This window comes from Gopherus evgoodei, chromosome 2 (assembly GCF_007399415.2).
Source record: "Gopherus evgoodei ecotype Sinaloan lineage chromosome 2, rGopEvg1_v1.p, whole genome shotgun sequence".
NCBI lineage: Eukaryota > Metazoa > Chordata > Testudines > Testudinidae > Gopherus > Gopherus evgoodei.
Window position 1 is genome coordinate 118,948,652 of NC_044323.1, and position 16,395 is coordinate 118,965,046.

The 16,395-nt window shown below is 49.7% G+C and overlaps 1 protein-coding gene across 2 annotated transcripts in view; it reads left to right on the forward strand.

Annotated features, from left to right (window-relative positions):
• LOC115646112 (dynein heavy chain 5, axonemal-like) overlaps positions 1 to 16,395 on the forward strand; it is a 297,132-nt gene that overhangs the window by 59,299 nt on the left and 221,438 nt on the right. For both annotated transcript variants that reach the window (XM_030551608.1, XM_030551609.1), the window contains one exon: positions 4,230 to 4,381. In XM_030551608.1, coding sequence (XP_030407468.1) covers positions 4,230 to 4,381 — 152 coding nt within the window. The remainder of the gene's footprint in view (positions 1 to 4,229; positions 4,382 to 16,395) is intronic.

Sequence of the window (16,395 nt, forward strand, 5' to 3'; positions counted from 1 at the left end):
ATCTGGACCCAACAGAATAGTTCTTCCCATTAATGAAGCCATACTGGAGCCAACTGGGACAGTCTGGCACACCCCTGCGACCTGCACTCCCTGAAAAGGACAGAGAAGCATTACTATGTGGCAAGCAAAGGAGTGAAATTTTTGTTTTCTCACCCCATTCCCAACTCGGTGGTAGTCCAAGCCGTTTCTGAAAGGGCCTGGTCTTCTACTCCTGATAAAGAGGGTAAACATTTGGATCTCTTGGGGAGAAAGGTCTTCTCAGCATCCAGCCTTCAGTTCAGGATAGCCAATTACGAGGCACTACTGGCTAAATACGATTTCCTCAACTACACCAAGTTTGTGGAATTTATTGATAGCCTTTCGCAGCAGGACAGAGCTCATTTCCCAGCTCTGATAGATGAAGGCAAAGTGATAGACAAGCTCCAATCTTCAGTTGATGCCGCGGATATTTCCTCCAGAACTATAGCTACTGCCATTGTCGTGCACAGGAAGTCATGGCTCCATGTGTAAGAGTTCCCTAGAGAGGCCCAGAATGTCACTGAAGACCTCCCCTTCAATGAATCACAGCTTTTCAACCAAAAGACTGATGAGTCCTTCCAGACCCTGAAGTACTCCAGAGCTGCCCTCCACTCTACTTCTTTCTTGGTTGGACCAGTTCAGCTCTGCCTTCCCTTTGCTACCACTCCTATGCAAAATCCAGCAGGACAGAGCCCAGCTCATAGACATCCTGATCGCCCCCCTCTAGCCCAGACAGTTTTTGTTTCCCAACCTCCTATGCATGTCATCCTGAACACCAGTCCTCTTCCCAATGTTTCCTGAACTCCTGACCTAGTGGAACGGCAAGATCAAGCACCCTGATCTGTGTCCGCTATATCTTAGGGCTTGATATGTGTCGTCATTCTTGAAACAGTCATGCTCCACAGCTGTGCGAGACGTCCTTAACAGTAGAAAGGACTCTACTAGAAGATGTTACCTAGCTAAATGGAAGCACTTTTCTTCTTGGGTACATCAAAGAGGCATTCTCCCAGAAACTGCAGCTATTCCTCTCATCTTAGACTATATCCTGTCTTTGAAGACATCAGGCTTGTCCATCAGCTCCTTGCAAGACCACTTGGCAGCAATCAGTGCATACCATCCACCTTCTCGTGGCTGCCCGGTCTTTGCACGTCCACTGACCAATAGATTCTGGAAAGGCCTAATCCGAACTTTCCTATCTATTCAGAAGACTGCCCCCCCAGTGGGACATAAACCTTGTTCTCTCAGTACTCATAGGCCCCCTTTAGAACCTTTAGCTTCTTGCTTCATGCTCTCTTTTCCATGAAGATTGCTTTTCTTGTAGCTGTCACCTCAGCTAGAAGGATTGGCGAGCTTGCAGTGATGATGGCAGATCCTTTTTGTACTATGTTGATAAGGATAAGGTTTCTGTGCATCTGTACCCCAAATTCACTCCTAAAGTAGTCTCAGAATTTCACCTTAACCAATCAATTCACTTACTTGTGTTCTTCCCAAAATCGCATTCTTCTGCAAAGGAATGAAGACTTGGTGTTTGACAGGCCTGGCCTTTTACCCACATAGAACAAAGCCAATCAGGAAATCCTTGAGACTATTTGTTGCCATAGCAGAAAGAAATATGGGTCACAACTTCTCCACTCAGAGAATCTCCAGATGGATCTCTGGCTGCATTATACTTTATCCGCTATTGAATCTTCCTCTGCTCCAACCCCTTTGGAGTAAGAAGCTATTCCACCACACCACAAGCAACAATTATGGCATCATTTCAGAAAGTGCCCGTCCTTGACATCTGTAAAGCAGCCATGTGGGGTTCCATTCACATGTTTGCTAGACATTTATGCCCTGGTGCAGGACTCCTCTGCTGATGCCTCCTTTTGGGACAGCAGTACTCCGCTCAGCTTTGCCATCTATGTCCTTACATCCCCTCCTACTTAGGGTACTGCTTATCAGTTATTCTCAGTGGAATACAATAGGGACCATCACTCGAAGAAGTGGAGATTCTTCGAGATGTGTCTTTCCTATCTCATTCCACTACCCACCCTCCTTCCCCTCCGCTTCAGATCTTATTTAACTCAAAGTAGAGAAGGAACTGGAGAGGCAGTCAGTCTGCCCCATCCTTTATCCCATCAGATGGAGGCATGAGGTGAAGCAGGGCACATGCATGGACCAACGGACTGTATTTTCAAATTCTCCGGCTCTGGGCGCATGGCGCGCATGTGTAGCCCACTGTGGAATACAGACAGGGACCACATAGCTTGAAGAACCTGCAGTTACAGGTCAGTAACCTCCCCTTTTGATATCCAACAAGGTATAACAGACACTTTTTTCTTTTTCGCACTCAAGAGGCTGTGGAAACTTTTCCATTGGAGAGGGGATGCATCTGTTCCTACCCTTCCTCTTTTGGGCTGGAACAGAGGCATGTTTACATTTGTGTGAAGGAGATTTGAATTCCCTATTCTTTGACAGCAGCTAGTTATCTTGCCCCAGTATCTGGTGCTTCATCCGTCAATGATGGATAAGCACCACAGCTGGATGTTTTTGCTGAAGCAATCAGTAGTTAAATAAGTAACAGTGCTCCCATTTAAATTGTCCTCATTAGTCCATGGAGTTAACACACATAGAGATTAATATAGGGGCAATCTAGTGGGTGAAAACCTGGCTCCACTGAAGTCAATGGCAAAGCTCTTGTTGGGCCAGGATTGTTTGAGGTTGTCAGCAAACTCAAGCAGATGCTCATGTATCAGTGCTAAACCTGAACATTATTTTCATTTTTAAAGTTTTCTTTACATCCGTAAAGACTAAGATTCTGGAGAACAATTATGTGGCAGTTTAAGAAATAGGGTTATTTTGTAGCCGTTTGAATGCCCCCCTGTGCATATTATTCAGTGTCCTGCCCATAGGTTATGCTGTGCCAGTTACTTGTTAGCACAGTCTGGCCCAGTTTCCCTTTTGGGACTGATACTATCTGTTATGAGTGGACCGAACTGCTGTAGCCCATTTGTTTCTAAGCTCCCTACCTTTGAGTAGTGTCTAGTCACTTTTCCTAGTTACACATCTTTGAAAAACTATAAAATCCTGAACGCAGCTCCCCAAGTCTGATCTCATTCCTCTAGGAGTCCTGGGTTGGGTCAGCATCCTTAGGCTGCCCCTTTTAGCCTTTTTTTCCCCCCTTGTGTTATGGAGTTCTAGCCTCGTGCTCTGAGAAGCAGCCACCATGTAAACCTCTGTCCCTCTTGGTTACCTTTGTACTTTCACTGGAGAAGTTCCTGGCTCCAGCCCCACCTCCATTGGCTTCTGTGTAGAGAATCGAAGTCAAAGGCCCTATGGATAGAAAACCCCTAGTTCTGCTAGGGAAGACTCATTCCATGTTGATGGCCCTAGATTGCTTTGTGCTGGTTTCTCAGACTAGTTAGACATTCCACTTGGTATCAAGCCCTCACTCCAAAATGGATGCCTTTTTCACAAAGGAGGTTGCAATACCACATGAGGGTCACCACAGGTGCCGGCTTCTTCCGGGCCCCGGGGGTGCTCAAACCTCCACTCTGCCCCAGGCCCCGCCCCCACACCTGCCCACCTCTTTCTGCCCCATCTCTTCCCACCCAGTTCAGCCACCTCTGCTAAGTATGCCCTCTCCCCACTCCTCTCCCTTCCCCCAGCATCTCCTGCACGCTGCGAAACAGCTGATCACGGTGGTTGAGAGGTGTTGGGAGTGAGGGAGGGAGAAGAGTTGATTGGCAGAGCTGGGTGGCGGATGGGAGGTACTGGGAAGGAAGAGCGGGAGCTGGCCGCCGGTGGGTGCTAAGTACCCACCAGTTTTTTTCCACGGGTGCTCAAGCCCTGGAGCACCCATGGGGTCAGCGCCTATGAGGGTCAGACCCCAGAATGAAAGTTACAGTCAAAATGCCATTCACAAAACAAGATGTAGTTCCCACCCCCTCAATCTGTCACACTAGTAATAAAGGTAAATTACATAGGATTTTTTTTAAAAGACGTGCCATTTCCTTCTCCCTGATGATGTGTAAAGTGTCTGTAAGGATTTTTGTTTTGTTGTTATTATTGAGAGTCTTAGTTTGAGTAAGTTAGGGAGAGTTTCTAGTTTTGGATGTTGGATATTAATTAATATTGCAGATGTGCCCAGACTTAAGTGCATTTTAAATAAATGGAAAGAAATACAAAAATGATTGCTAGCCTTGAAAAAATACGATTGTATCTTGCAGACTTCAGGATCTTTTGATTGATTACAAGAAGTTTGTAAATGGAATTCCTGCTATTCTGGAACCACTGATGAAACCTTTTATGGAGCAAATTGAGGAAGCCCTCACTCCAGGCCTGACACAATTATCATGGACTTCCCCAAACATTGACAAATGTATGGATCTTTGTTATTTCTATGCAAATCATAGAGTCATAGTGTTTGCAGATGGAAAGATCTATTAGGTCTTTCAGTACGTCTCATTGTCAGTAGAACATGGTTCTCTGCAGTGCACTCTGTAGTTTTTTCCAATCTACTTTTACATGTTGTGAGTGATGGATGGTGTACATGTACACAGACTAAAATATTTTACATTTGTTTGATTGTAAATGTGATGACATTTTAGTTATATTTATATGGATTGTGCTAGGTAGGCACAGACATGAATAGGGGTGGTTGTCACGGAGTGTGGGGAGTCCGGCCCTGCACCCCTCTTCCTGGGACCCACAGTGACTCTTAGCCAGCCAGTAAAACAGAAGGTTTATTGGACAACGGGAACACAGGTTACAGCAGAGCTTGCATGCACAGTCAGGACCCCTCCACCGAGTCCTTCTGGGCTTTCAGGGTGCTTGGATCCTAGCTAGGATACCCTGAATTCCGCCCACACAGGCCCAAGCCCTAACTCAAACTGCTTCCCTCCTGCCACTCCCTTCCTTTGTCCCCCTTCCCGGGCAAAGGTGTTGACCTTTCCCCTCCCTTACCTAGCTCAGGTTACAGGCCCTGGCATCGTCCATCCCCTAAAGTCCTCCCCTGCTCTCCCACTCCCCATACAGACAGTCCCTACTGCATCACATCTCTCCCCCCTTCGAGACTGAACTGAGCGGGGTCACTCTGCCCAGTGACCTGGGGAAGTTCAGGGCCCCATCTCCGGGACAACGCGTCCGCTGTCAGGTTGGCACTTCCCTTCATATGGACCACGTCCATGTCATAGTCCTGCAGGAGCAGGCTCCACCTCAGGAGCTTGGCGTTGGCTCCTTTCATCTGGTGCAGCCAGGTCAGGGGAGAGTGGTCGGTGTACACGGTGAAGTGTCGCCCAAAGAGATATGGCTCTAGCTTCTTAAGGGCCCACACCATGGCCAGGCATTCCTTCTCGATGGCCGCGTAGCTTTGTTCCCGGGGTAGCAGCTTCTTACTCAGGTACACGATGGGGTGTCTCTCCCCCTTTTCATCCTCCTGCATTAACACTGCCCCCAGTCCCGTGTCTGAGGCATCGGTGATCACCATAAAGGGTTTGTCAAAATCTGGGTTTGCCAGAACTGGGCCACTAACCAGAGCCTCCTTCAGCGCCCGGAAAGCCTCCTGGCACTGCTCAGTCCAGATCACCTTGTCTGGCTTCCCCTTTTTGCACAGTTCAGTGATGGGGCCGGCTATGGCACTAAAGTGGGGCACGAACCTTCGATAGTACCCCGCCATCCCAATAAAGGCCTGGACCTGCTTTTTGGTTTGGGGAGCAGACCAGTCTCTGATCACCTCCACCTTGGCTGGTTCCGGCTTCAGGCAGCTGCTCCCCACCCGATGGCCCAGGTAAGATACTTCAGCCATCCCCACCTTGCACTTCTCAGCCTTTACTGTTAACCCAGCCTTTCGGAGTCGGTCTAGGACTTGTTTAACCTGGGACATGTGGTCCTCCTAGGTCTGGCTGAAGACGCAGATGTCGTCAATATACACCATGGCAAAACTCTCCATCCCCCTCAGTAGCTGATCCAGCAGGCGCTGGAAGGTGGCCGGCGCTCCCTTGAGGCCGAAGGGCAGGGTCAGAAACTCATAGAGCCCCAGAGGGGTGATAAAGGCCGATTTCAGCCTGGCATCTGCGTCCAGCGGCACTTGCCAGTAGCCTTTGGTAAGATCCATAGTGGTAAGGTACCGAGCACCTCCCAGCTTGTCTAGGAGCTCGTCAGGCCTGGGCATAGGGTAGGCATCAGATACGGTGATGGCATTGAGCTTTCGATAGTCCACACAGAACCGGATTGACCCATCCTTCTTGGGGACTAGCACCACTGGCGAGGCCCAAGGGCTGGAAGACGGCTGGATCACCCCCAAAGCCAGCATGTCCCTGACCTCTCTTTCAAGATCCTGCACAGTTTTCCCAGTGATCCGAAAAGGGGAGCATCTTATAGGGGCATGTGACCCGGTCTCCACCCGGTGGACAGTCAAATTAGTGCGTCCAGGCTGGTTGGAAAACAGCTGTCGGTACAGATGCAGCACCCCTCTGATCTCAGCGTGCTGGCCCGGGGTCAGTTGATCAGAGAGGGGAATCGCCTCCAGGGGGGAACCAGCTTTTGTCCCAGGGAATAGATCTACTAAGGGGTCATCTCCCTGCCCCTCCCAATGTCCACACACGGCCAACACCACATTCCCCCTGTCATAGTATGGTTTCATCATGTTCACATGGTACACCCGACGGTGATGTGCCCGGTTTGACAGCTCCACCACATAGTTTACCTCATTCAGTTGCTTGATCACCTTGAAGGGCCCTTCCCAGGCGGCCTGGAGTTTGTTTCTCCTCACGGGGATGAGAACCATCACCTGATCCCCGGTGGCGAAGGCACGGGCTCGTGCTGTGCGGTCATACCAGACCTTCTGCCTCCTCTGGGCTCGGGCCAGATTCTCCCTGGCCAGGCCCATGAGCTCGGCCAGTCTTTCCCGGAAGATCAGGACATACTCCACCACTGACTCTCCCTCGGGAGTGGCCTTCCCCTCCCATTCATCCCTCATCAGGTCTAGGGGCCCCCTCACCCGCCTTCCATACAACAGTTCGAAAGGTGAAAACCCGGTAGATTCCTGGGGTACCTCCCTGTACGCAAACAGCAGGTGAGGTAAGTACTTGTCCCAATCTTGCGGGTGCTGGTTCATAAATGATTTTAGCATCATCTTCAGCGTCCCGTTGAACCTTTCTACCAGCCCGTTGGACTGGGGGTGATACGCTGAGGCCCAGTTGTGCTGGACCCCACATTTCTGCCATAAGGACCGGAGCAGAGCCGACATGAAGTTGGACCCCTGGTCCGTTAAGACCTCCTTGGGGAACCCCACCCGGCTGAAAATTGTCAGCAGCGCATCTGCCACTGTGTCTGCTTCAACAGAGGACAAGGCCACCGCCTTGGGGTAGCGAGTGGCAAAATCCACCACCACCAGGATGTATTTCTTCCCTGACCGGGTCGTCTTGCTGAGGGGTCCCACTATGTCCATGGCCACCTTCTGGAAAGGTTCTTCTATGATGGGTAAAGGCCTCAAAGCCGCTTTCCCCTTGTCCCGGGCCTTCCCCACCCTCTGGCAGGGGTCACAGGATTGGCAGTACTGTCGGACATGGGTAAAGACACCAGGCCAGTAAAAGTTCTGTAGCAGCCTCTGCCTGGTGCGCCGGATTCCCTGGTGCCCTGCGAGAGGGATGTCATGGGCCAGGTACAACAGCTTGTGACGGAACTTCTGGGGAACCACCAGCTGCCTCCTGATCCCCCATGACTCTACTTCCCCTGGGGGAGCTCATTCTCGGTACAGGAACCCCTTCTCCCACAGGAACCTCTCCTTGCAACCTCTCCTCATGGTCTGTACCGCACTAAGGTCAGCCCGGTCCTTGTGCTTCCACAAGGAGGGATCTTTCTGCAACTCGGCCTGGAACTCAGCAGCTGGGACAGGGATGGGGAGCGGCTCTCTCTTGCTGGCTGGGTCTGAGGCCGCAGCCTCTCTGAACCGTGCCCCTGGGCGTTCCCCGCTCCCTGGATTAGGGTCCTGCACCTCGGGTCGAGTACCTTCCCCGTTGTCGGGGAGCAGTGCCCTTTGCCGACTCTGACTACGAGTCACGACCAGGGCACTCTGGGTGTTACTAGGCCAGTCCTCAAGGTCTCCTCCCATTAACACGCCAGTGGGCAAATATTGGTGTACCCCCACATCCTTGGGGCCCTCCTTGGCCCCCCATTTCAGGTGTACCCTTGCCACGGGTACCTTGAATGGGGTCCCACCCACGCCCATCAGGGTCAGGTAGGTGTCGGGCACCATCCGATCTGAGGCCACCACCTCGGGCCAGGCCAGCGTCACCTCTGTGCCCGTGTCCCAGTACCCAGTGACCTTCCTCCCATCCACTTCCAGGGAAACAATGCACTCTTTCCGGAGGGGCAGCCCCGCGCCCACCCGGTAAACCAAAAACCCGGAGCCTGGAGCATCCACAGGTGGTATGTTGCCAGCCCCACTTTCCTGGGAATGTAGCCCCTCCTCCGATTGGGTTTTTACCCAGTCCACCCTCTGCGGGTTGGGTCTGCTTGGTCTGTCCCTGAGCTTGGGGCACTGGGCCCGTATGTGACCTCGTTGGCCACAGCGATAGCAGCCCATATCTCGTGGGTCCCCTTGAGTGGGTCGGAGGGACCTGCCGCTGGATGTTCCCCTTTTGGGGGGGTTCTCCATAGGCCCCCTTTGGGAGGTCCCATGATGACTCTCTCTCTGCGTTGAGGCAGGCCTGCTCCTTCGAGACTCCTCCCTGCCATCCCCTGCCCGACTGTCCACAAATTGGTCGGCCAGCTGGCCTGCATGCTGCGGGTTCTCCGGCTTCTGGTCCATCAACCACAGCCTCAGGTCGGACGGGCACTGCTCATACAGGTGCTCCAGTATGAATAGGTCAAGCGGGTCCTCTTTAGTTTGGGCCCCAGCCGTCCACTTGCGGGCATACCCCTGCGCCCGGTTGACCAGTTGTAGGTATGTGACCTCACGGGTTTTACACTGGCTCCGGAACTTTTTCCGGTACATCTCAGGAGTCAGCCCAAACTCACGGAGCAGGGCCTGTTTGAACAGCTCGTAGTCCCCTGCCTCCACCCCTTTCATTCTGCTGTACACCTCCACAGCTGTGGAGTCCAGTAAGGGGGTGAGAACTGCGATCCTGTCTGCAGGATCAACCCTGTGCAGCTCGCAGGCATTCTCAAAGGCCGTCAGGAAGGTATCTATGTCCTCCCCCTCCTTACGCCGGGGCAGCAAGTGCTTATCAAAGCTCTTTGTAGGCTTGGGTCCCCCCTCGCTCACCGCAGCTGGGGCCTCACTTCTCCTCAGCTGGGCCAGGTCCAGCTCATGTTTACGCTGTTTCTTCTTCTCCTCCCGCTCATGTTTACGCTGTTTCTCCTTCTCCTCCAGCTCTCGCCTCTTTAACTCGAGCTCCTCCCGTCTCAGCTCCCTTTCATATTCCAGCCGCATCCGCTCCACGGATGCCGAGCGTTGCCGGGAGGATCCCCTGCTGGGGGGTGAGCTTCGCTGTGAGGCTCCCCTGCTGGCCGGGGGTGTCACGGTGCCCTCGGTATACACTGGGCTCCTCCCCGCCCTTCCCCTATGCCTAGGAAGGGGGGGTCTCGGGAAGCCCTCGTCCGCCGGCTGACCACTCCCAGCGGGGACAGACACTGGTGCCTGCGCTGCATCTGCTCGGCTGCTTCCCTCAGAGACAGGGCTCCGTTCATTCGTGCAGTCTCCTTGCTCCAGCTGGGCAATCAGCTGGTCCTTGGTGCGTCTCCCTGGGCGCAACCCCCTCTGCTTGCATAGCTCCAGCAGGTCACACTTGCGCCGCTTGGCATACATCTTCCTGCTGGCCACTCACAGGCCGGGGTGCTTGCCGCTCCCCACGGTTTCCAGGGGGACCCCTAGTGCACCAGCCCTTCGTGAGGTCACCACCTCTCTGCCAGGGTCGAGCTGCCGACTCCTTTGCCCCTGGGACCGCTCGCTGCAAACCCCCGGGGGACCCTGTTACTGCAAAGTCCTTCTCGCTGGGCACACACTCCCAGGGGTTAATCACCCCTTCGTTTTACTGCTCCCCAGTCACTTACTGCAGGAAGCGCCGTCCACGGGGTGCAGTATCTCCCGCCGCTGCCACCGGTTGTCACGGAGTGTGGGGAGTCCGGCCCTGCACCCCTCTTCCTGGGACCCACAGTGACTCTTAGCCAGCCAGTAAAACAGAAGGTTTATTGGACAACGGGAACACAGGTTACAGCAGAGCTTGCATGCACAGTCAGGACCCCTCCACCGAGTCCTTCTGGGCTTTCAGGGTGCTTGGATCCTAGCTAGGATACCCTGAATTCCGCCCACACAGGCCCAAGCCCTAACTCAAACTGCTTCCCTCCTGCCACTCCCTTCCTTTGTCCCCCTTCCCGGGCAAAGGTGTTGACCTTTCCCCTCCCTTACCTAGCTCAGGTTACAGGCCCTGGCATCGTCCATCCCCTAAAGTCCTCCCCTGCTCTCCCACTCCCCATACAGACAGTCCCTACTGCATCACATCGGTGCTTTGCCTCATGGTTCTGCGGGGACTTGGTCAATGATTGTTCCTCAGGGAAGTACTGTCCCTTCCTGAGCATCCAGGAAAGCAGGGTCAGTGTGGATAAGGGATGGAGCCATTGCCCTGACTTCTCCCAACCTTCTCTGAGGTGATGTGTGCATACCCAATATTGCCTGAAGGGAGCTGTCCCTGTTCTTCCTTAAACATATGAACTGCAACTTTCCCTGACCCTTTTACAGGGCTCAGAAGGGAGGGAGGAAGGAAAACTCCTTGCTCAAACACAGCCATGCAGTTATTGAAAGGCCAGTCACAATCTATGCCATACTAATTATATAGAAAGAGGGATTGTTGTTCAAAATAAAGCAGTCAGGGAGACAAGCTTGTAGAAAAAAATTATTGCTTGTACCATGTGAGTCTTGAGAAGAAAATTCTAGTCTTATACAAAAATAGTTAGCAGGAAATTTTAAAAAATATTTTAATTTGCTGACATTACTGTTATTCATACATTGTTATTTGTACAGCATTCAAAGTAAATCTTGGTAGATTGGAATACTAAATAAAAAGATGTATATCCCAGACATCCATATCAATAAATCAGTACAGTTGGGCACCACCCCTTATGACATAAATTCAGGTTTTAAAATTCATCCTTGTTAATATAATGATGATGATAATTAATAATAGTAAGGACATACCCTACCATTGCCACAACTACAATGCTCCAGAGTGCAGGTGCTGTCACCTTCATTCAGACCCTGCTTCTCCCTCTCTGCACACTCCTTTAGCAGATAGTTTTCCTCCCATCACTGGATGTTTGGAGAGTAGTTTTTGTTGGGAGAAGGTAGTTTGGTAAAGGGTTGTGTGTAGAAGGGCAATTAAAGGGTGTGATAGAAGTTTAGGGTCTTTAGGGGGCAGAGTTAAGGATGTAGTGTGTATTCTGTGATGTGTGGTAGTGGTAGTAGTATTAAGGCATGTGCCTGTGGGTGAAGAAGAGGAGGATACATGTTATTGTGTGTCTTAACTTTTCATTTCCTTTTTTATGTAGGTTTGTGTCATGTATCTTTTATATGTATAGCAACCCTAATGGCTTCCCAATGAATTTTTTGTTTATTAATTTAATGTTTATTTAAACATATGGCAGTTGCATGATTTGGGAGGGGAGTACAGATCTGTAGGGTATGAAGTACAGCTGCTGAAGGAGAATATTTTATCCATAAACCACTGCCCATGAAACAATCTGACAGGTAATTGTAGATTGTGGTGGAAATTTTATATGTCCAGCCTCGTCAGTCAGGCCTGGATGTGCCTGCCCCATCTATCCAGATTACATGCACAATTGTGAAGTTTAATTTACAATGTGAATAAAAGGTTTCGGTGGAGAGAGCTAAATAGCAGGGTCCCTTAAAGACCTGTACAGGGACCTGTGCAGTTCAACATATTCATAAATGAATGTGGCAAAATTTGCAGATGATTCAAAATTAATCGGTTAAGTCCAAAACTGAGTGCGATGACTTACAAAGGGATTTCACTAAACTGACTGGGCAACAAAATGACAGATGAAATTCAATGTTGATAAATGCAAAGTAATGTACATTGGAAAACATAATCCCAACTATACATACAAAGTGCTGGGATCTAAATTAAATGTTACCAGTCAAGAAAGAGATCTTGCAGTCATCCTGGATAGTGCTCTGAAAACGTGCTCAACGTGTACTGGCAATTAAAAAAAGCTAACAAAATGTCAGGAACCATTAGGAAAGGGATAGATAGTAAAACAGAAAATATAAAAATGTCACTATATACATCCATAGTACATTCAATAGTGCAAACAGCTCTGATTACCCCACCTCAAAAATATACAGTAGAATTGGAAAAGGTGCAGAGAAGGGTAAGAAAATTTTTTAGGAGTATGGAACAGCTTCCATATGAGGAGAGATTAAAAAGACTGGGACAGTTCAGCTTAGAAGAGAGATGATTAAGGAGGGATATGATAGTGGTCTATAAATCATGACTGGTGTAGAGAAAGTGAATAGTGAAGTGTTATTTAGCTCTTCACATAACACAAGAACTAGGGGTCACCTGATTAAATGAATAGGCAGCAAGTTTAAAGCAAACAAAAGTACTTCTTTGCACAAGGCACAGTCAACCTGTAGAACTTGTTGCCATGGGATGTTCTGAAGGCCAAAGTACAGCTAGGTTACAAAAAGAATTGGATATTTTCATGCAGGATAGGTCCATCAATGGCTATTAACCAAGATGGTTAGAGGCACAACCCCATGCTTTAGGTGTTCCTAAACCTTCAACTAGACAGAAGCTGGGACTACATGACAGGGGCTGGATCACTCAGAATTCCCTCTGAAGCATCTGGCTCTGGCCATTGTCAGAAAACTGGATATTGGGCTAGATGAACCATTGGTCTGACCCGCTGTGGCTGTTCTTATGTTCTTATTATTATCATCATCATGGCAAATCTCAAAGGGACATAGCCTCCTTTCAGATCAAGTATTGATCTCTTGCTACATCCTTAAGACGATCTGGTTGAATGTTCTGTGTATGTCCATCTCTGGCAATCTTATTGCACCACTGAAGTCTTTGGCACCCATGTGATCGCTGACCGTTCCTGGGTAAATGAAAACTAAAAATGACTCAAAATTCAAATTTAAAACAAATAAATCCCAACCAGTTTCACCAGATCGATTCAGGATCCACCCCTCTGTCTGTGATGTAGCAACCTAATTCCCATTTCAAAAGAAACTTAGGAGCCTTTAGAAGGAATCCTTCAGATGGGATGTCTGAGGTTGTGTAACTAACATGCATCTGCAGTAATTTAGATTATCTTACACTGATCTGAAGAAAAGCTCTTTGTAAGCTCGAAAGCTTGTCTCTTTCACCAACAGAAGTTGATTCAATAAAACAGGGATGGGCAAACATTTTGTCTTGAGGGCCATGTCTGGGTATAGAAATTGTATGGCGGGTCATGAATGCTCATGAAATTGAAGGTTGGGGTGTGGGAAGGGGTGAGGGCTCCAGCTGGGGTGTGGGCTTTGGGGTTGTCATAAACAGATAGCTAAGGGTTAAAGTTCTTTTACCTGTAAAGGGTTAACAAAGGGAACCAAACACCTGACCAGAGGACCAATCAGAAAACAAGATTTTTCAAATGTCAAGGGAGGGAAGTTTTGGTGGTGGGTGTTCTTTGTCTTGGTTCGGTGGCCCTCTCGGCTCTGAGAGTGATCTCTCTATCTCCAGGCTTTCTAATCTTCTGTTTCCAAGTTGTAAGTACAAGGATAGTAAGACAATAGGTTTATATTGTTTTTTTGTATTTACATGTGTGTAGTTGCTGGAATGTTTTAAGTTGTATTCTTTTTGGATAAGGCTGTGTTAGATTTACTAAGCCTGACTTTGCATACCCTCTGGGTGAGGGGAGAGAGAGATCTGATCTCTCGGTAATTGTGTTTCAAGGACTTGAAACAGGGAATATCCTAGAGTACCCAAGGCGGGGAAATCTGGGAGGAGGTAAAGAGAGGGAAAGGAAGTGGGTTATTTCCCTTTGTGGTGAGACTCAGGGCATCTGAGTCTTGGGGTCCCCCAGGGAAGGTTTTGGGGAGACCAGAGTGAGCCAGACACTGGAATTTTCTGGCTGGTGGCAGCGATATCAGATCCAAGCTGGTAATTAAGTTTGGAGGTTTCATGGTAGCTTCTCATGTTCTGAACTCTAAGGTTCAGATCTGAGTAGGAAAGTTATGACAGGGGTGGGGCTGGATATGAGGGGTTTGGGGTGCAGGAGGGTGCTCTGGGCTGGGATCGAGGGGTGTGGAGGGTGGGAGGGGGATCAGGGCTGAGGCAGAGGGTTGGGGCACGGGAGGAGGTCAGGGGTACAGGCTCCAGGCGACACTTACCTCAAGCAGCTCCTGGAAACAGCAGCATGTCCCCCCTCCAGCTCCTACACATATGGGCAGCCAGGGGTCTCCGTGCGCTGCCCCATCCGCAGGTGCCACCTCTGCAGCTTCCATTGGCCACAGTTCCAGACCAATGGGAGCTGCAGAGCCAGCGCTTGGGGTGGGGGCAGTGTGCGGAGACTCCGGCTTCCCCTATGTAGGAGCCAGAGGGGGGACATGCCACTGTTTCCAGGAGCTGCGTGGAGCCACGGCACATACAGACTGAGTTAAGTATCAGAGGGTAGCCGTGTTAGTCTGGATCTGTAAAAGCAGCAAAGAATCCTGTGGCACCTTATAGACTAACAGACGTTTTGGAGCATGAGCTTTCGTGGGTGAATACCCACTTCCTCAGATGCATGACATGGCATGATATTATTTCTCTGTGAAAAGTATGCTCAGGGGCTGGCCCATTTAGTTGAGGGAGATGATTACAACATGGGAGGTACAAATTTGAAATTGGGGTGGGAGTGAACTATCAGAAGAGAAGGTCTCATTTTTTATTTAAAATGTTTTTAACGTACGTTGAGAATCTTTAAAGATCACTGTCTACGTTTCTAGCCATTAAGTTATCTACACAGGACATGGAGGTTTCTATCGAAATAATCATTACAAAAAATTAAATCTAAGTGCTCAGAACGCACAGCGCAAACCTAGAGTGACTCTTAAGCGTTGCCTCAAATAGCATGAATCTGGTTAATAATACAGTAATGAGTGATCCAAATGCTTAAATGTAAAAGCATTAGTAGGAATTAGTAGGTTGCAGTTCTACGATAAGCCAACAGGCTATGCTTGTGGATCATTTTTCAGCTGAGACAGATTGGTATTTGGCTTTACTTTTGTTTTTTAAAATGTAAACAAGAAGATAACACTAAACAGCAAGATGCTTTGTTTTACAATCTCAGCTCAAAGGATTTTTTGGTACTGGTTAGTACAGTAACAGATCATTTATTAAGAAAGATGTTGCAAATATAATTTAAATTAAAATTAAACATTTGTTATTAACTCCCACCTCACTACCCGAAGGCTATTAATCGAGTGACTGCCCTCTTAAAACCTTACAGTTTGAATATTTGGAACATAGTTTTTTACTGATGCTTTCAGTCAGCTACAGCGGCACAGGAGGCGGCGAACAGAGCGGCTAACAGGGGAGTTTCAGGGGGAGTGCTGTTGGAGGAGCAGGTTTTTGTGGATTTTGTAGTTTGTAGTGTTTGTGTGTGAGTGTGTGTGTGTGCAGGCTGCTAGGGGCTGTGTGCTGGGAGTGAGGCTGAGCCCTGAGTTGGGGGCGGGGCTTACCTGATTAGGGGTCCTATATAAGCAGCCAGGCACTCAGGCAGCGGCACAGTCAGCTGCAGCGGCACAGGAGGCGGCGAACAGAGCGGCTAACAGGGGAGTTTCAGGGGGAGGTTACAGGGGAGACCCAGGCAGAGGAACCAGGAAGGCAGACCAGAGAAGAGGCAGGGGTCTGCAAGCAGCCCAACCCTTGTTGGTGGCCTGCAGAGTGGTGTGAGGCGTGGATTGCCAGGCACAGAGTTGGAGTGCTACAATGGAGGCGGAGGCAGCAGGTGCAGACACGCTGAGGATGACTGGATGCGGTAGCTGCGGCATGTACATGGTCCTAGAGGGAGCACCTGAAAGGAGTTTCATCTGCATGAAGTGCCGCCTGATAGAGCTGCTGGAGGAAAAGGTCAGAGGACTGGAGATGCAAGTGGAAACTCTGGCTGAGTTTAGAAGGGGATTTGAGCAGATGATGGAACACAGACATGACGAGGAGCAGGGGACAAGCTCAGACAAACAGATAGAAGCAGGACCAAAGGACTCTGAGGAGGGGCTGCTGGGTGAGGAAAGTGGACGATGGAAGCATGTGACTAGGAGAACCAGGCAGAGGAAAAGACGGGCCAGCGATGGAGAAATAGAACTCAGGAACAGGTTTTCTGAGTTAGGAAATCAAGATGGAGCAC